The sequence below is a fragment of the Zootoca vivipara genome, chromosome 4 (genome assembly GCF_965207765.1).
Source record: "Zootoca vivipara chromosome 4, rZooViv2.hap1.1, whole genome shotgun sequence".
NCBI lineage: Eukaryota > Metazoa > Chordata > Lepidosauria > Squamata > Lacertidae > Zootoca > Zootoca vivipara.
Genome location: NC_142587.1, coordinates 81,705,670 through 81,726,200, shown reverse-complemented (window position 1 = coordinate 81,726,200; position 20,531 = coordinate 81,705,670). Strand labels below are relative to the sequence as shown.

At 39.7% G+C, this 20,531-nt stretch overlaps 1 protein-coding gene across 21 annotated transcripts in view; it reads left to right on the top strand.

Annotated features, from left to right (window-relative positions):
* ZMYM2 (zinc finger MYM-type containing 2) overlaps positions 1-20,531 on the top strand; it is a 62,595-nt gene that overhangs the window by 25,208 nt on the left and 16,856 nt on the right. For 13 of the 21 annotated variants that reach the window (XR_015949695.1, XR_015949693.1, XR_015949696.1 and 10 more), the window contains 4 exons: positions 932-1,097; positions 2,206-2,418; positions 12,856-13,006; positions 13,960-14,075. Coding sequence is in view for 17 of the 21 variants with exons in the window: in XM_035114264.3 (XP_034970155.1) it covers positions 932-1,097; positions 2,206-2,418; positions 12,856-13,006; positions 13,960-14,075 (646 nt within the window). In the remaining 4 variants the exon portion in view is untranslated. The remainder of the gene's footprint in view (positions 1-931; positions 1,098-2,205; positions 2,419-12,855; positions 13,007-13,959; positions 14,076-20,531) is intronic. The other 8 variants (XR_015949694.1, XM_088668300.1, XM_035114268.3 and 5 more) reach the window with 1 other exon arrangement.

Below are 20,531 nucleotides of genomic sequence, written 5' to 3'. Positions count from 1 at the left end.
ACTGTCTGCTCCAGCCAGCATGGTTAGTGATCGGAGTGATGGAAGTTGTTGTCAAAAACATCTGGAGGGGACCAGGAATGAGCTGAAGTAAACCTCGGGCTTGCATGCTCCTCCCTATTCTCCCTCTCAGCCTAGAAGAACAACTTGAAGGATTCCACTTTAAATTGCAATCTGTCAGGTCAGCCATAAAATACTGGTTAACACGAACTGTGGTTGGCTAACTTCAAACCATGTTTTCTGAAGCTGGCTTAAAAAAATTAAGCATAGTTAATGCTAACCACATGGGATGCGGGTGGCGCTGTGGGTTAAACCACAGAGCCTAGGGCTTGCCGATCAGAAGGTCGGCGGTTCAAATCCCCGTGACGGGGTGAACTCCCGTTGTTCGGTCCCAGCTCCTGCCAACCTAGCAGTTCGAAAGCACATCAAGTGCAAGTAGATAAATAGGTACTGCTACAGCGGGAAGGTAAACGACGTTTCCGTGTGCTGCTCTGGTTTGCCAGAAGCGGCTTCGTCATGCTGGCCACATGACCCAGAAGCTGTATGCCGGCTCCCTGGGCCAATAATGCGAGATGAGCGCCGCAACCCCAGAGTCGGTCACGACTAGATCTAATGGTCAGGGGTCCCTTTACCTTTTTAATGCTAACCACAAGCAGGGATTTGGATGACACCAAAGTTGTGTTTAACTGAAGAAGTGAAAGCGTTGTCTTTGGTTGCACAGCTTGTTCCTTCTTGTGTGTGTCACATTAAATCATTTTTAGCAGCCAATGGGATGCCCCCTCCCATTTTGGGGTGGGTGGGATGGAGGGGGCTCTTGATAATATCAAATTGTCCCCAGTTTTTTGTTCAGACTTTTAAGTCTTGTACAATCTGTGACTATTGTACTTTGTGGTGGCTCCTAATATTTAGAGGACATTCCCTTCTTATCTTTCAGAGACATAACAACAATGAAAGGTACCATTGTTGCTCAGGTTGATTCAAGTGAGTCCTTCCAGGAGTTTTGCAGTACGTCATGCTTGTCCTTCTATGAAGACAAACAGAATCCCTCAAAAGGAATCTTAAATAAGTCTAGATGCACTATTTGTGGAAAACTAACAGAGGTTTGTTTGTTTGTTTCTCCCATCCCTCATTTATACACTAATATAACATTATTTGAGTTTCTCAGGAAATTACTTAGGTAATATTTCTCACCAATATTTCTTATGTGGGCAGAATTTTCACTTGAGCCACTTGTCATGCTCTTCAGTCTTCTGCAGCATACACGTTCTCATATGATAGCTAGGAAATGAAAAATATTTACCTAGCTTTTTCAGGTTGGTTGGTTGCATTTTTGCATCCTTCACAGACTTGAATTTTCTTAGATTAAGTATTATTTGATTCTTTTTAGTTACAACTTGTGGTAGTCTCTACTCTTGTCATTACCATTAGTCTCTGTCATTTTCCTTCTTTGCAAAGATAGAAATAATGCATGTAATGTGTGGTTCAACTTTGTCAGTGTCTGAGGCAAGGAGGAAATATATTGCATTTTGCTCTTCCTTTGTGCTTTTAATATACACGTAAAACTCATTTTTCTTCACATTTGCCCATAGTGCAGCTTATTCTGTGAATATTAGTTACCATATATTCCGGCATATAAGACGACTGGGCGTATAAGATGACCCACAACTTTTCCAGTTAAAATATAGAGTTTGGGATATACTCGCCATATAAGAAATACGACCCAGCATATAAGACGACCCCCGACTTTTGAGAAGATTTTCCTGGGTTAAAAAGTAGTCTTATACGCAGGAATATACTGTATATGGAAAATGGAATATTTCTCATAGAAGAGGGTATTCGTTTCCAATCTTTGAAAAGTTTTTGAGAGTTACTAAATTTCTGTGGTGATTGAATACATTGTAAAACAGAATATATTTTGCCTTGCATGTGAAAGTTTACTAAACACATTTTATTTCATTCTGGGTTTTTTATACTCAGTCAAGTACTGAATAGTTACCAATATTTACCAGTCAGATATTTTACAGTCAAATTGTATCGTAGCATCTTCTGCTCCTGTTTTGTTTTTGTTTTTTAAGTTTCAAAAGTACCAAATGCAGCTTGCATTTCTGAAATTGCCTTTTCTACATTTTGTAATCCAAAGTTATGTTTAAAAGCTGTTATCTGGCTAATTATAACTCAATACAGTAAAATTGATTTCCCCCCTTTTAGATCCGTCATGAGGTTAGCTTTAAAAATATGACACATAAGCTGTGTAGTGACCACTGCTTCAATCGATACCGAATGGCAAATGGCTTAATAATGAATTGTTGTGAGCATTGTGGGGAATACCTGCCAAGTAAAGGAGCAGCAAACAATATCCTCATGGTTGATGGAGAGCCGAAAAGATTCTGTTGCCAAAACTGCGTTAGTGAATATAAACAGGTAACTCTTTATCTTCCATTGCCATTTAGTGATAGCTTATTTAAAATTGTTTAACCGGTTTACTTTGAAACCATACTTGGTATTACAAGTAGTGTACATTTGTTAATCTAGAAGCATATTCCTTATTTTAAAAGTGAAACTGAGGACACGAAACTCCCATGTTGGTTGAAATAGTACCTCCACATTCAACCTTGGCCTTTTTTTCATGCATTTGGAGGCATGTCTATGATATGGCAAACATATTTCCACAATAAAGCTATATTTCATGTGTTCATCTTAACATGCGGATTTTGGCCCTGTATGTTAGATTTCCACTTGTTTAAAAAAATTAAGAAAAGATCAGCCAACAAAATATGCCTTCTTGCATATGTTTCTCATTAAGGATCCCTAAAGCACATGCTGTAACTAGCTGTAGCTAGCTGGTTCTTCAAAAGGAGTGGGGATTTTTTTGTCCCATCCCTCCAGTTGCTGCATATGTGACTGTGATAACAGACTCTTTGAAGCAACATGACAGCTGACATGTCCAAAGAGCATCAGGGGTAGTACATATGGGATTTTTCATTCCTTACTCACAATAACTCAGAATGCCTTCACACAATTTCTCCCAAACCTCTCTCATTGTAGTCTCCAGTCCCGAAGCTCAGGTCTTGAAAGCCCTTCGACCTTCTGGAAGGGCTTGAGAGGGGCAGGGTGTTCTCCTTGTGCAACTATTCGTGTGCATGTTCTACACAGGATCCAGGCCAATGTATTGTTTCATCAAGGTGCTTTTTAGGTTGATTCTAAACTGTGTGGAAGAATTTTCTATTCCTTTCTTGGAACAACGTAACTATTAGTCTCTTAAAGTAGAGAGGCTTTATACTGAATAAAAAATACTCTATATTATATCTCGTTTTGTATTAGCCTGTCCTGTTCTTAATGTTAAGATGCTACTTATATATATTTTATAATATGTAAACAGCACTTCTAGAAACATAACACGGGCCTTGTTGTTTTATTATGCAGCAAAACAAAAGGGTCAAAATAGGTTATTCAAGATACTAAAAATGATAGGCACACACTGAAGCCACGGAGAAACTTGGAGAAGCCTTGAATAAGATTTCATGAAGGAACCCAAAAGATACAAGAATAACATGGGAGTTTCCCACACAATCAATAATGCATTGCTGAAATTCCAAGTGAACATGGAATTGTGATCAAATAACAACTCTGTATCTTATCAGTTTATTGTGACATGTACATTTTTTCACCTGTATAGATACTTCATGCTATTTTTGACATATCATCCCATATGTTTTTTTTTCAAGAGGGTGAGGTGGTGTGGTATATGTAGAGGAAATTACAAAATATTATTTGAATCAGTTTTTATTTTTGGGACCTATATTTTAGAATTTATTTGGGGATGGATGAATAGTTTAGAATATCAGCTTAACTTTATGTAGAAGGCTGTGGGGGCAAATATTTAGGTGCATATAAAACTTGGAACCTGATAAATCCCTCTCCTGTTATGTGCTTGGCCATTAATCTGCAATTAAAGGCCCTTGAATGAGTCTAGTGGTTTCAGTCCTCCTTGTGGCCGCTCATAAGCTGTTTGTTGTCCAAGAGTGAGTAGCTTGCATGAGAAGATTATTCTCTGGCTATGGGAGATATTTACAGTCTTCCCACTGCGGGTATAATGCCTTGGCATTTTGTAGTGTGCCTGGCTCCATATGCAGTAGTGCAAGGCCCAGGTGGGGGAGAGTGTATTAGTGGTGTATTGGGGACCCTTCACATGTGTAGGAAAGGGATGGATCATTCTGTTGGATTGTAAATGGTTTGTTATGGAGAAAGCTAAGATACTTCTATATTTTTAAAAAATAACCAAGAGATTGGTGCTTTGGCTTTAAATTCATAGTTTAGAATGGTTGATAAATTGGTGGCTTGGGAGGGGGGTCTATGTAAGCATAACCTACATATTACTTGGCATTTCACTGTAGAAGGATGGAACCATAGTAGTGGACCCTCTGTCTAGCATTTTATGAAATAGCTTTATTCTGATTTTAAAATTACTATAAAGGAATGTAAACTGATTGCATCTTAAGTATTTAACTTTTTTGACTTAAAAATCAACACAACTATACCTTATATTAGCAAACAACTATGGGCACTATAAGTGAGTATTGTTAAATATGTTTAAATATTTTCACACTTAATATTAAAACAGCACAATCGTTTGGAAACATTTGTTTTGAAATTTTTGGTCTGGTGCCTAAAGCTTAGCTTGAATACCGCCTAAACGCAATAGGCTATGCAAAACTGCCTTTGCTTTTTGCTACTATAAAAGTTGTATTAACAAATATTTGATTTTTATGTAGTAGGAAAACTGATAGACATAATATTTGTACCTACTTAACATATTGTTTAAATAAATAATTTTTCCACAAATAACTTTTTTGAAGTAGTTGTTTCAGTTCCCACTCGTTCTGGTCTCTCTCAACATTTTCCTGTGCAATTTTATTATGGTAGTCTTTAGTAACACAGAATTAATGGATAAATAGCTTGAAAGTGCCTACAACTTGACTTTAGAGACCATTATTTTAGTTTGGTTGTTCTTTGAGGGCTGACATATTTTCCCACATCATGGGTGCCATGTGAGGAAAGTGCTTGGAAGATGAAGGCATACTTCCTTTCACATGGTTGTACTGGAATGCATGAGAAGAAGGGACGGGTTGCTATGTGGCAGTAGATTTACATTGGTTACATTTCAAACTGTCATGGGACATCTGCAGGCCTAGGAATGCCAGTTTGCTGCTTAGCAAACTTGTCCTTCCACCTTGTGCTTTCAGTATAGCCACATCAAGGTGCAGAAGCGAGCAGAATCTTAACATGCTTCTGCCACTATATTTGCTTTAGGAAAGTCCTCCAATACTTTGCTTTATATTCTGTATGGGCTCGGGGGCTATCTGAAGATGCAGTAGTCCACAGACAAGGGCTTATTTACTTACTGCTCTTCCTCTCTCTTGAGCCCAGAATGATGCCGGCTTACATGGAGTCAGAACTTTAGCTCTAAGTACAGTGTTTTCTGACTGTCTTAGAACATGCGTAGACAAACTAAGATTCGGGGGCTGGAACTGGCCCAATCGCCTTCTAAATCTGGCCCACAGACGGTCCAGGAATCTGTGTGTTTTTACATGAGTAGAATGTGTCTTTTTATTTAAAATGCATTTCTGGGTTATTTGTGGGGCATAGGAATTCTTTCATTATTTTTTTCAAAATATAGTCCGCCCCCCCCCCCCACAAGGTCTGAGGGACAGTGGACTAGCCGCCTGCTGAAAAAGTTGCTGACCCCTGGCTTAGAACCCTCTGTGGTCTGTCAGAGTTCTTTCACTACCAGGCTGCCCAAGATCTCAGAATGTTAAATCTTGCATGGGACCCTTTATTATAAAAATAAAAAAAAATATGAAGAAACAAATGAAGGTTAAATGTGGAAGACAACACAGTATTTAAGAAGATATGGAAAGAAGCAAATAAATAATTAAATGAAAGAAGCTCAATTATGATAACATGAGTTCAACTGGCCCAACCATTTGTATCGTTGATGCCCAGCTATTGTAGGCCCGAAAGCATTGCTGCAACGTAACAGAAACCTAGGGCTGCATTGGTCTTGCACTACGCAGGGTTTTTTTTCCTGTGCTACTTTACTGGAGAACTTTGCCATGTACATTTTGTCTTGATTCCTTTTTCCCATATTTGTCATTGAGAAGAAGCCATGCAGTTGTTAAAAGTCCAGGAGTCTGTTCAGAATCCAGCAGGCCTAGAGGAAAGTAATATCAAGTTTATCTCCAAAACACAAACGCACACCACATGCAGATTGCTTCCTCAGCCCTTGAATCTAAACGGAGCAGAAAACGTGGGGGTGGAGAAAAAGGAAATGCAGAAAGTGTCTAAAAATACCAGGTCATTAGGTGATAGGTTGGAGAGGCAGTTCCTCCAAGAAATCCAGGACCTGCATGTGCTGCAGAAGTGATGCTATAAAGATGATTCAACGTGTCTTGGTAGAATTATAGACAAACAGTGAGTGTGCCTTGCTGAATGCATTTTCGTTTTGGTGTATTTGGAATGGAAAAGTTACTCCATCATCACACACACTGCAGTGCACATGGGTTAAATATTTTTAATACTGTATCTGGCAAAGTAATTCATGATACAGCACTTAGACCACAAACAGAATATGGCAGTTTAGGCTGCTGTCTGTAATTGACTCATCATGTTTTGTTTGCATTGCTTTATGGTAGCTAAACCTCAATGATTTCTGTCTCTTTTTCGTTGGTGGTTGATAAATCAGGGCATGTCCTTTTAGTTTTTGCTCCTTTCTTTACTGCTACTTGTAACTGTTAGCGCTTATCTGTCATGCTTTTCAGAGGAGGTAGTTGTATAGAATCAAACTGGTAAACTTCGTTGCCAAAAGGTAGACTTTTCATTTTGAGGAAAGGAACATGCAGCAACAGTGAAATGTGGTAAAAGAAGGAATGCTCTAATGAAGATGCCATGTGTCTTCTTGAATGAGTAAATAATATTAATCTTCAAGGCACACAAAACAGTAATGTAACAGAGATGAAACAGCCTAATGCCTTAATTTACTTGAAATTCAAATACATAGATTAGAATAGGTATTTTCTGTAGTCAGATGCTTCTAAAGATGTCAAAATTAGTCTTGCAAGAGAGTTGTAACTTTATTTGCTGATTAGATCTGTGAGCCCTAAAAGTAACACCTGAATTCTTAATTCGTATTCTGCTTGTACCTTTTTCCCTTTTTCCTTTCGTTCCTTTAGTAAGCAACTTTCCCCCTTCCTTTAATCTTCTCACCACAGCTAACTGTTTCTGCTTCCAAAAGCTCTTCTGTGTATCTAACTAAACATTCATATGCTTCTTTGCTGTATTTATAAGATTTATTATCCACCCTTTACCGCAAGATTGCAGTGTGGGTTACAATACAGTTATAAAAACAAGTAAAATTGTTCAGACAAAAAAAAAGGAGAACATAGATTCAACAAAAGATGTGGGTCCCACAAAGCAAAGTAAATTAACTGTGAAAAGGCCATGGGAAAGTGTCTTACTTTCACACAAAGTTCTCTGGTATTTTTTACTACATGTTCCCTATACCATTTAACATCTAAGTGGCTGGGAGAGATCATCTGGGGAGTGTGAGCTGATTGGTGATTGGGTGTCACCGATACTTTGATGATTCCTAGTTTTACATCTCCTTTTCATCTAATCCAGGTGAGGCAGTGGGAATTGTAAGCAGTGCTTGGGTTTGTAGTGGATGAGAGCCAGTAAACTGAGACTTGATACAGGGAAGACATGAGTATTGTTGGGGGGGGGGGTTGTCTGCCCAGCTAGGTGGTGCTCAATCTGGTTTGGATGAGGTTTCACTCCCCTCTATGTCACAGATAGCCAAGAACCCTCATCTAGCCTTTCAGAAGTGTGCTTAAATGTAAGGTGGTTTACACCAGAAAGAGGCATGCCATATCATTGGGGGGGGGGATTTCATGATTCTGAAGCCACCACACTAAATACTATGTCTCTTATAGATGTCAATCTAATGTCAGCAACCACTGGTATAAGAGTCAGTGCTTCCTTAGCCAGTCTTAATTATGGGTTCAAAAGGGAAAGGTTGCCCATGAGATTCATACTATTCTGGATACTAAAGGTTACCAGCACCTTAAATTAGTGTCAGAAACATCATGGTAACCAATGAAGTTGTTTCAAAATAAGTGTTATAATCATAGTGGCACAAATCCATCAATGTACGGACCTATTGAAGTTTCTGGACCGTCTTTACAGTTCGCCTACCAGCCCAGACTGTTAAAAAGCATTTTGGACCACTTCCACATCCCAGGTATCCTGGAACTGAGGAGGACTCAGATGCATTCCAAACTGCAAACATGAGTGATATGACCCCCCCTTCCAGAACAGGCAGTTTCCCAGATTACTGCTTGTTCAAATTTCCAACCATCATTTCTGTTGTGGCTAGATGGAACTTCAGCTTATTCACCCGCATCCTATTCCATTACAAATCGAAGATGCTTTTTTAGAGGAGGCCACTGCCATGTTTCATTCAGATAAAAAGAAGTGGACCTGGGTGATTTATAGCCATTTCATGAAGATTAAAAGTTTAGTACAAACAACTGAACTGAGGATGCACATTGGTTATTTTCCATGAGGAAAGATTCTGTTGTGCCGGCACTGTATTTTACAGTGGAGTCCATTGGGCAGAGCAAGGGAGAAACAGACTTGACCGCAACAGTTGCAGTAGCTGATCAATAAGTTTCTCCTTCCCCTCTGCATGACCTACTTCCACCCTACTCCTATTTGGGTCATCAAAAACATCTTCACCCTCATTTCCTTGGAGTGATGGATCCTGAAACTGATGCTTCACAGCTCCTGTTGGTTTTCCCCAAGGGGTCAGTATAAAAACTGCTTTACCACATTCTTGCTGTTAAGCACTAGCATTTTGATTCAATCTACAGTTTTGGTTGTAGCAAAATGTTCCCTAGTGGCTAATAAGTCTAAACTCCCTATACAAGCAGTTACTATTCCATGGCCCACCAGAATAGTTGAGTTGCAACTCCCATCATTCCTGGCCATTGGTCACTGGTTGATGAGGGTTATAGTTTAGCAGTATCTGGAGGGCCACGGGTCAGTCACCCATGCCCTATGCCGCTGTCTCATTTACATATTTCAGACAGTTTTGTTTCCTTGGTGGCCCTGCATGTGGGACAGGTACTATCTCAGAGAAGACTGCTGGAGGCCCTGACTTTCAATCTCCTGCCTTGCAACTTAAGTTTGACTTCCAGGACCATATGACTACTTCCCCTGTGTCAGTGGTTCCAGTGTGGACCATTGGTTCCCACTCAGTGTACTCCGCCAAACGGCAACCTTCATACCAGGCAGACAAGTCACTGTGGTGTGTGTATCCACCAGAAATCTAGGTATCTTGGTCTCTAATGATCGAATTGGCTACAACAAGGAGCCTGCCCCCATAGGGATATTCTCACTGCGACAGGATATATGTTAGCCCCACAGGAATGAGTCGCTTCTAATGGAACATTTCCTCTTAGAGTGCTGTCCTCATGCCCCCAAGACTCTAGGACTGCAGAGGAGCTTTCGCCTTGAGAATGAAAAGCTGCTCTATCCACCAACCTCTGCTTCCCTTTGCTTCTCCAAATCCCAAGAGATCTTGCCCCTTCCTTTTAGTGAAAGACTTGATTTTTCAGCTAGAGGATGTACTGTTTAAGGAATGGTTATGGAAATACCTTCTGCATGTTTCAAAGGTGTGTTTCTGTACAAAACACAGTTAAATTCCTATCTTACTTAATTCAAAGAAACCACTTGTCTAGCAAGAAAACAAGCAGTTTTTCTCCAGACTATTTAGGCAGCTTCTGTAAATCGACTTTCAGATAGCAAGGCTGCCAGCAGATGGCCTTGTGAGACTGCTTCAGAACATCCTCAGTACAGATAAGAAATCATGGCTGTTCTAGCTAAATTCCCCATTAATCACCAGCAGTACTACAGTGACTGACTAATCTTAAAGGAAGACTTTCTCTTTCGTGGGTTGCCTAAGCAAACTCATGCAGGCATTAAATGAATCTGAAACTTTGCTGCATTTTGTGGAAGAAAGTCTAGAACATGTTGATTAGTATTTAAAGAAGACTCAAATAAGATCATATTTTCCACTGATCAAGTTAAGGTTTAGGTTTGATTGTTCCCTGTCATTTTTCTTGGTGGGAAAAACTTCAGAGCGAAAGCAGGTTTTAGAGCAGGGATCCCCAAACTAAGGCTTCAGACCTTGTGGGGGGCTGAACTGTATTTTTTGGGTTATTTGTGGGGCCTGCCAGGTGTTTTTATATAAGTAGAATGTGTCCTTTTATTTAAAATGCATCTCTGGGTTATTTGTGGAGCATAGGAATTCATTTCCCCCCCCAAAAAAATAGTTCAGCCCCCCACAAGGTCTGAGGGACAGTGGACCGGCCCCCTGCTGAAAAAGTTTGCTGACCCCTGTTTTAGAGGCTCCTGTTGCAGAGGCAGAAATCACTCACATGGTACTGTGAGTTGCTCCCATAGTACTTGATAGGATGGGGCAGGGTACCCAGCATGGTGCCTTCGAGTTGTAGCTGGGCTGTAACTCCCACCAGTCCCAACCAGCATGATTAGTGGTCAGGGATGGGAGCTTTAGTCCAGCAACATCTGACGGGGGAACCATCTTGGCTACCCCATGGTAGGAAAATGAAGCATGTCTGTTGTCCCCTCTAGACATGGTTCCCTTACATGCAAGTCAGTCGGTTCATATTGGGTTATAACTGAATTTCCTCCTAAATAATTAACTGCCTTTGATCATTTCCTACCTAATTAGCCAGTGGTTATAGTAAATGTTATTTCAGTGTATGACAGTTGTGAAAAGGGCAAATTATGTTACAGAGATTAGGTAGGTGATAAAAAAATTAATAATTTTTTTCAGTAAAAAGTGTGTTCTTGTCTGGGAAGCTATGCATAGTTCCTCTCTTTGTATCTCACAAAAGTGTATTATTTAGCTAGAAAAAGGACAGGCGAGGCATCCAAAATAATTAGGAAGTAGTGCCCCGTCCTTGTGAAGAAAGGCTACATTGTTTTAGACTTTTTAGTTTCAAAAAATATGAGTAGGAGAGAGGCATGATCAAGGTTTACACAGTCATATTTGGTGTGCAGACTGGATAGTTTTCTCTCCATATTAGAAGTCAGGGTCATCCAATTAAAGTTGACTGGAAGGAATTTCAGGACTGACGGAAGTACTTTTTCACACAGTTTGCAATTTATGAAATTTGCTACCACAAGATGCGGTGGCCGTTAGCTGTGATGACTTTAAAAAACAGAGTACAGACTTGTGGCAGATAGGACTTTCGTTGCAGGGAGACGAACTTGATGACCCTTTGTGTCCCTTCCAACTGTGCACTCTTGGGATTCTTGGAATCTTGGTGTCTTTTTCTTCCTCCTTACTCGTCCAAAACATAATAGGCGGTATCCAACGTTCCTGTTTTGCTAGCACAACTGACTTATGTTTTTGGAACAGAACTCTCATTTCCCCTTGTGGCCTCCCACACACCTGTAAAATCAGCCTTCAGAGGCAAATTGGGTCAGGGGATGGGAATGAGAGAAAGGTGAAACTGTTGCAGAAGTGGAATTCTGCTCGCAGAGATCAGACGCAAGTCAGATGTTAAGCTGCATTAAAAAGTCAGATGTTAAGCTGCATTAAAAGGTTACACTTGTAACTTTTTTGACATCAGCACTAAAGGCACCAGTTGCATCATCTTTTCTATATAGAAAATTTATTTCAAGGTGATGAGTGCAAAATCACCACCCCACATTAAGGGGGAAAGCTTAGTTCTTATATTTTCTGTGAGAAAGTAAATATTGCTTACTGGATGGAACTGGTAAACAACTGGACACAGAATTGACCTGCACCTCCATGGACAGCTGTGAGTCCAAAATGACTGCACACCTGCCTGCACACCTGCTCCTTCAGGGGCACAGTTGCCCCATTCAGGACTAGGAAGTCCCAGTCCCAGTCCCCGTCCCCCCCAAAGCAGTACTTCTGTCTTGTCAGGATTCAACCTGACACAAGATTATATATAAGGCATGTTTTACAGGACACTTACTTATTGTGGCAGAAAGTATGGTCCTTCTTTATTTGTCCACTTTTTCGTTCCTTCCTACGCTAGGATATTTTTCATCTTCTTTTTCTGACATTCAGACTGAAGTCTTCTGCACCCCATCTAAGTCCCAGCAGCTGATCATCCATGTGGGCAAAAATGGGTCAATTTGCTTCATTGTGACTTTTCACATTTGGCTTACAGTGGGTGGAGAATATAAGATCCAGCCCGTGCTAAGGATTTCTTCTAGGACTTAAATTCTCTTGTAACATTTGATTGAATGTGTTTTCTTTAAATGCCAACACTAGATGAACCTCAAGTTCACATGGACCTCAGAAGTATATAGAATCCATCACCAACTCTTAAAACACTCCCCAGGACCAACTGCTTTGCATTCACATGGAGATTGCACGCATGAAGCCAAGTCCTGTCATCCTTGCCCATGAAAATACTGGAATAAAAATAGCATGGGCAGGCCTATATGCATATTGCTCCGCATAAGCAGACACAATTTCCAAATTATGTTGAGTGCATGTTCATGAGTTGGAACTGGCATAGACGGGGGTGGGTGGGTGCTATCTCTGTTGTATGTGGGTTCTACATTCTGTAAAATACATGTGGATAGGGATCCTGTGTGTGGTGACTTGGCCTTGCTGTAAACAGTAGCTGAGCTTTTGAGAGGATACTATAAAGTTCCTGTATGCCTATTGTAATAAGACAATCTGATTGAGTCATCACTAATGTTATTTTTACTTTTTCATTATTTGCTTTTTAGAAATATGGCAAATTAACAGCTTGTACTGGTTGCAGAGTTGAGTGCAGGTTTTTTGACATGACACAGTGCATAGGACCTAATGGACACATGGAGCCATACTGCTCAACTGCATGCATGAACACACACAAATCAAAACATGCAAAATCAGAAAGTAAGTGAAAAGGTTGGCATGTTTTCGTCCATGATGATAAGATAATTTTCTGAAGTAGGAGACTCTTGTTTCACTTATGCTTTCTGTCTGATTTTCCTTTGGGGGAAAAATTATTTTAAATTAGTTGATGCCTAGATTAGATTTAGCACGTAAAATAACATTAACTATGCTTATTGGTCACATACAAAAGCTATAAAAATTGATGCCTTTAGACTTTTAATATTTAGCTATAACTTTTATAATGAAAAAGTGTGCTCTTAATTCTTCCACTGCATCTATTTTTGTCTTAAATTCATTGCAAAGCTTTTATTATTTTATGACAGAGGAATATTGTTGGAGTCATGATCAAAGAACACACATTGTTAGCAAAAGTGCAGTCTGTGTTCTTCCTTGCAAAATAGATGGAGATAGTTAAAAATAGGTTGAATTTGTTTGAAGAAGTGCAAGTACTTTTTTTTGTAACCCCACCAAAATAATACACTGAGGCATGACTTACACAAAAAGTGTTTGTAATTAAAAACAAACTTTCACATTGGCCTGGTTCAGATGATTATCTGATCATCTTACAATGCCATGATATGAACAAGATGATACATGGCTCATTTGTTCCTCCTTCAACACTGTGAGTAAACTAGGAAGCCTGTAATTAACCATAGATTCTGTTTTCATCAGAACCAAGAAACTATAGTTTCTAACTTCAGAACACCTTGGTGTCTTCCAAAGCTGGTAACCGTAGTCTCCTGGTTCAAGTAAAGTAGGAAAATAGAGATTTCCTGGATTGATTGCTTGAGTAGCAAAGAGGCTGAATTCCCAGCTAAAATACTCAGTTTTTTTAGCCAAGATAAGATTATATGAACACAGCCATTGATGCAGATTTTGAAAAATGCCAACTTGTTATTCATAACCTTGTACATGTGCATTTATTTTATCTGTAAACTACATTTTTCTTTTAGGTATGGGGATTGTTTGCCACTTTTGTAAGCGAAACTGTTTACCTCAATATCAAGCCACAATGCCTGATGGAATACTGTACACCTTTTGCAGTTCGAGTTGTGTAGCTAAATTTCAGGTTAGCTGTTGTGTTAAATCTCTTCCTCCCTGGATGTGTATTTTTCTGTGCATGCCTGTTAGGTGCTCTTAGTATGTTCATGTTAAATAATTCGCTAGCTACGCACTGTTAAAAACTAGTCTTTTATGAATATATGTTTAAACAAGTGGGGCTTCTAATGTACCTGGTCAAATTTTGGCACTTCTCAGTAATTTCCAGAGTTATGGTGAGAGTTGTTTGAATGTCCATTCCCCTGCACTAAGAAAAGTGAGATTGGGACAACCCATGGTTACTTGAACACAAGATCTCCTTTGACCCTGTGTATTAAACTTAGTTTCAGATAACCACAGGAATTCCTGGGTCATTTCTGCATACTGTAATAGGAGCTGGTAGGAAGCATTTATATCACCCCATGTTTAGAAGTTGGTAAGGGGCAGGGAGTAAATTTTAATATCTTATCTCAATGTGAGTGAGGGGTGGGCTTAAGTTCTCCTTTGGGCTGCACGAAAAACCGAATGTTGAATTTGGCAACGACTGGCAACATATGTGATTATGCTGCTTTTAGAGATTAAGAATTACACTGCACATAACAATTGGATTGGTTTCCAGTGCACTGTTTGCTGGGTGTTCATTCCATATGAGTGACATTTGAATCCTCAGCGTACGTGTAATAAGGCTGCCGTGTATTCACATTGCATAGTTTTAAGCGACAGAGTTGTAAATACCTTAATCCCCATTCCATTTTAAAAGCAGTGAGTGTTTTTAAATAAGAAAAGGAGGGAGCAATTGTTTATTCTTCTTGGTAGTGACCTGCTGATTATTCTTGAATGTTACACCAGTTTTACTTAAAAGAACCAAATGTGTTTATATCTACATCATCCAGATTTGATACAAGCCAGTGAGACTTGATGTTGAATGGGCTTCAAGCCTGTGTTGCTTTCCTGACCTTTTGCCAACTTTGTTTTCTGTAAATGAAATAGAAATTGTAAATTCAGAGGATGGCGAAATCATCATTGCAAGTTGGTGTCTGAACCCTGATTAACAATTGCATATTTAAGACTAATAATCCCTCTGTGCCCTGGGATTATTAGTATTAAGTATGCAATTGTTAGGTATGAATGCTAGAAAAAAGAAAAGATTCCCAGATATGATATGCCACATAGGCTGCATGGGAACAAAAAAGATATTTCGACTCCTACTTTTCCCATCATTTCTGCCTCCCAAAGTTACTCCAGAATGAGATTTAGGAAGGAAAAATATGGATATAGAGGAGAGCCTGAGCAGGGCAAGTCCAGCACCATGGCAACCCTTGTCTCCTAACCTCATCAGAAATTGGATGAAGTCCTCCAACTCTTTAGAGGTGACATTGCTAAATAGGCAAGCAACTTAGCAGAGATCTCAGTGACAGCAAGCACGGCAATGGAACTCAGCTTGAAGAACAAAGCCGCCATTGAGGTAATGAAACTCCCACAAATTGACTTAAAGCTACAGCTAGAAGACATTCAGGATCAGGATTGCTGCCTGAATATTAGGGCCAGGGGGATTCCACGAGGAAGCTGGAGAGCAAAGTTTGCAAGAAGCTTTTATAGCACAGATCTGTCAGCTGCTTCTGAGGTGAATCTTTAACCTGGGGATATAGAAAACCTACACGGTTCACTTTGTTCCAAACAAAAAAAAGGGGAAGAACGCTAGGGATGTTGTAGTGCGTTTTCCCAAATACTTGGTAAAAGAAATGACTTAATGCAGAGATTTAGGGCTACCCTTGTAAATTAATAGTAATCCAGACTGGAATCTAGAAAGCTTTTGCAGCATTTGGAATTGCAGTTTAAATTGGAGCAGTGAACACGAGAAGCTGCTGAAGAAAGCAGGGATCCAGATCAAGAGAGCTTTGACCTAGTGGCAGAGAGACAAAAAGTTTTCCCCAAAGAAGAAATGGCCAGAACCTATCCCTGATGGATCCTGCTCAGCTTGGGGTTTTATGTGACCATTCTGTTGACATTGCATAAACAATCATTTTAACTTCTGCATAAAACTGCAGCGCTAACTTCTTTACTGTTAGACCCGTGGAGTGGGGATTTTTTCCCTCCCCTTTGATTCCCCTTTGATGAATGGAACTCATTGAGTTTCAGGGGAAGTTGTGGGTGGTGGGTTGTTACTTGTATGGGACAAATGGGTACATGCCAACAGTTGTGGGAAGTGGTTAACTACAGGTTCAGTGTATTGCCCCGATAAACAGCAAGTACTCTTTGAAAAATACACTTTTTCACAGCAAGAATCCTTTAAACAGGAATAGATGGTCATCGGAGACAATCTTAATTTCATACTAAATGAATATTTTGACAGAAGAAAAAAAATACTTAAAGGGGAAAATACTCACCCTCTACTGAAACTCTGCTATATTAAATATTGAAAAAATACACTTTTATATGATGCATACAACTTCCACCAAGAGAAACATGATTACACTTGTTTTTCCAGTTAATAGGACACTTTCTTATAGCCTACCTCTTGATCTCAGAGATGTCCTTTTGTGCCCACTCCTCCAATATTGGGAAGATGCACACTTTGATCATATTCCTTTGTTCACTTCTTTGATCTGGGAAAATAATCCACTGGAAATGGATTCAGGATTACTACAAATCAGCAGTTGTCGAAAGGCCACCAGAGGAAATTCTTAAGGCAATGGCCAGAGGAGCATTAATTAATTTAAATTATAGATAAAATATCTCTTCCACAGTTAATCATAGAAAAATGGTAAACCAACTCCTCTCTATTGAAGAACCTCAAGTGGGCATTAAGAAAATGAAATGTATTTAAACCACCTGTGCCAGATGGCTAAACTGTTGCCTTCTCTAAAACCTTCCAAGACCAATTGGCTTCTTTATTTTTAAACAAATCAAGCAACAGGCAAATACCAGATACTTTGAAAATTGTTACGGTTCCTAAACTTTTGAAGGATTTTGAACCACATCACCCCGTACTTTAAATAAATGCCTGTACTAAACATCCTGGTAAAGAGATGGGCTGTGATCTAACTGTATTCATCATTATTATAGAATTCACCTGACAACACTCAGTTGCCTAATGTTGAATGTAATTAATTTTGGACAAAATCATCCAATGCCTATAGCCATTTTAGCCCTGGATGCCACCAAGGGGTTTGTTCACTGGAAGTGGAAATGTTTATTCATTACTTTAAATAAAATGGCAAGTGAAAAGCTTAGCAAGCAATTAAATGGACAGAACACAGCTGTTTTCTTTACACAATTGAAACTCTGAGATTCCATATAACTGAATTAACATCCATCAGGTTCTACATGTTTCTTTACCTGACCTATGACACTATTTGAAAACTTGATTTATACCACAGATCATTTGGATAAAGGCCTGTCAAAAATGTTGAATATTTTGGTCTAGACCTCAATGAAACCTCTAACTTCCTTAAAGGCCCTTTGGGATTGTGTCCTGGGTGCAATAATAGGCAGTACTCATTGGGAACACATTCAGGGTAAAGCTCTGTTTCTCTCGTCATCTGCTTGGAACTTAAACATGCATTAAAAACTTCTGCACTACTGGTATATGCACCCACTTCTGTTAAGAGGGATTGCAGAAACAAATGCAGTCAACTATCAAACTATCGGAGATCAAGGTTCCCTGTTCTGTATATGGTCATCCTGCCCAGAGTTCTAGCAATTTTTGGATAAAAAATGTTTCATAATGCTGAACTGATTACTCACCTGATAGCAGCAGTAAGATTAACTATACCTAAAATTTGGAGATAGCTAAACACAAGCTTAATGGAATTTGGTTTCAATAATTATGAGGCCTCCAGATGGAAAAATTGACCAACAAACCACAATGATAAGATATAACAAGAAGTCTGACAAGTTTTTTGCTGTTTGATTCAGTTTTATTAGATACGCTATGGCAAAAAGAACATGGGTAAAGAGTACCAGCCTCTCATGACGATCTATGGAAAGGTGCTTTATTTGATGGGCATTTTTATTGGAGAATTGAGTTTGTTCACACATGATACGCTGTATTTGTCTGAGGGGGTGTGTTTGTTTATACTTGAAATTTAATCAAACAAGTTCAGAAAAGGAAAAGGTCCTGTTGATTTTGGTGGGAAAGATTCAGGCATGTTTAGCAGGAGAGTGACTTGATCTTAAAACAGCTTAGCTTTGACTAGATTGTATCCATTTCTTTTTAAAACTTTGTCCAAGTTAATAATAAAATGTGTGAGGAGCCACCTGATTTCATCTCCAGATTTGACATTGGTTTATTAACATTTAAGCTGGTTGTGTGTCCTGGAAAGTTCTTTGAATATTCCAGAAAGAAGTTCCATCAAGTGGAATATACTTTGTTTGTAATATGCAAATAAGGCAAACTCTTGCTTTTCTGGGTCACCAAGGCTGAAGCCTCTGTTTGCAAATCTGTATCGGTATCTACGTACACACTGCTAGTTCATTTCAAAATGGCTAGAATATGTTTGACCTACATCTCTATCTGTACCTGTAACCCTGGCTGCTTCCTTTTTCATGTAAACCAGATGCATCTTTTCTCTGAAAACCAAGCAAAACAGTAAAAAGAAACAAACCAGTTTGTGTTCTTGGCCTTCTTGCATGCTATCTGTACCTACTAGACTCACCTTTTAGCTGTGCTTTACTTACTACTATTAAAAAAAAATCTAGCCTACATTTCAGTCTACCTCTAAGGGCTCAAGGTGGATTAATTCCCCCCTCTCCACATTTGATTCTAACTGTGTATGTGGGTTAGTCTACTCAACTTCTTTTGCTGCTTGTGTCGTTGTCCTAACACGGTTCATTTCATGGGGTGACCTTGTTACGTATGCGAAGAAGGAAGAATTGGACAGCTCTCATATGATGCAGCTGGCTAATAATACTGCTTCTTATCCGATGGAAAGGGAAGGCAATCTGCAGATCTTGACTGCCCTCATTTTCACTGGATGGATGGAAAAATTACAGGTCAGATATATTTTCCAAGTTAGCCAACATTATGTCATGGAAGTAGTAGCTAACAATTAGTTTTCTCATGATTTACCTCCAAAGCGAGTAACTTAAGCCAGATCTGCTACACACAAGTATGAGAATTGCACTTACAGCATTCACTTAATATAGCTGGTTATGCAAGAAACAAAATAGGCAATTTTGCCATTGGTTTTAATTACATTCTCAGTACACTGTATTAAAACTAATGAGTGCATATAAATGATTCCCCTATAGTGTAAACTATGGAACCCGATTGTGGTGTTGTGACATGCTTGCTTCCTGTTGACTCCATTGTTCCACAATTTGGGATAACAGGGTGCTGCAGGTATGTGCACCATGCTGAGTTTACCATATCCGTAAGACTAGAAGATATGTCAGAATCACATGGAAACAAATAAAACTAGACTTGCAGACAAATCAGACGTGTACCCCAAGAAGCCTATCCTTCCAATGGCTTTGTGTATCCCACATTCTCCCAGTGAAAATGTTGTGTTAACCTGTTTAGCTACACACCACTTTTCAGCTTTATTAACACCTCTCTGCATTCTAAAGCTACCTGTATATATGTGTAGGTGGTATCTGAAAGGCTTCAGAGCTTCTGTGGTCCCAAAGGTCCTATCTATGTGGCTTACAGTTTGGTTCAAAGATTCAAGCGTCCTGTTGCTCTTCAGTTAAACACATCACCCGCACCATTCCTTCGCCACAGTCCACATTGATATAAAATTAAAATAGGTTTTGAGCGGCACCTGAAAGTTAAATCACAAGAGGAACTACTTCTGGAGAGAACGTGAGCTTTAGTGATACTCTGGATTTTTAAAAGATGTGCTAAATGAAAATGAATTGGGAGTTGGAGCTGGAGGCTGAGTCAAAGGAATGCACAGGCCTGCAGAGACAAATGGCATACATTGTGTGCTTTGCTAATGGAGTACTGTCTTAATGTCTGCTTGATTCTGCTCTTCACTATCACCACCACCCATCAAATTTGCTGTTATCAATTGGGATGGTCTGAAGACCTTGGGGTAGCCTGTTCTGGAAGATTTGACTTGTCTAGATGCTTACTGTGGAAAGGGTTTCTCCCTGTTGCTTCTACCTGTATTTGTGGGTGGTTCTGCTCAACCTCTCTCTCTCCCTTTGTTTTGTCGGCTTTTGAAGGGATGTGGGATGGAGGTTGACTACAGACCAGGCAGGGTCCAGAAAGCCTTTTGCTACCTCTCCAGGGGCAGGAGTCATCTTGTCCTCCAGCTAACTCTCCCTGCCTGTGGTTGAAGACAGTTGGGCCTCCTTTAGGGTTCTAAATCAACCCTGTGTTTTTCATTAGCCTGCCTTCCCTTTTTGTGAGCTGTTCTCTTCCTGGTCCTCCTCTCCTCTTTGTTGGACGTTGTGCTGATAGGGAGCATGTGTGCGCTTGTGTTGTTGGTCTCTCCCTTCACCTCAGCTGTAAGACATCAGGTGGAGGGGCTGTGGCTGT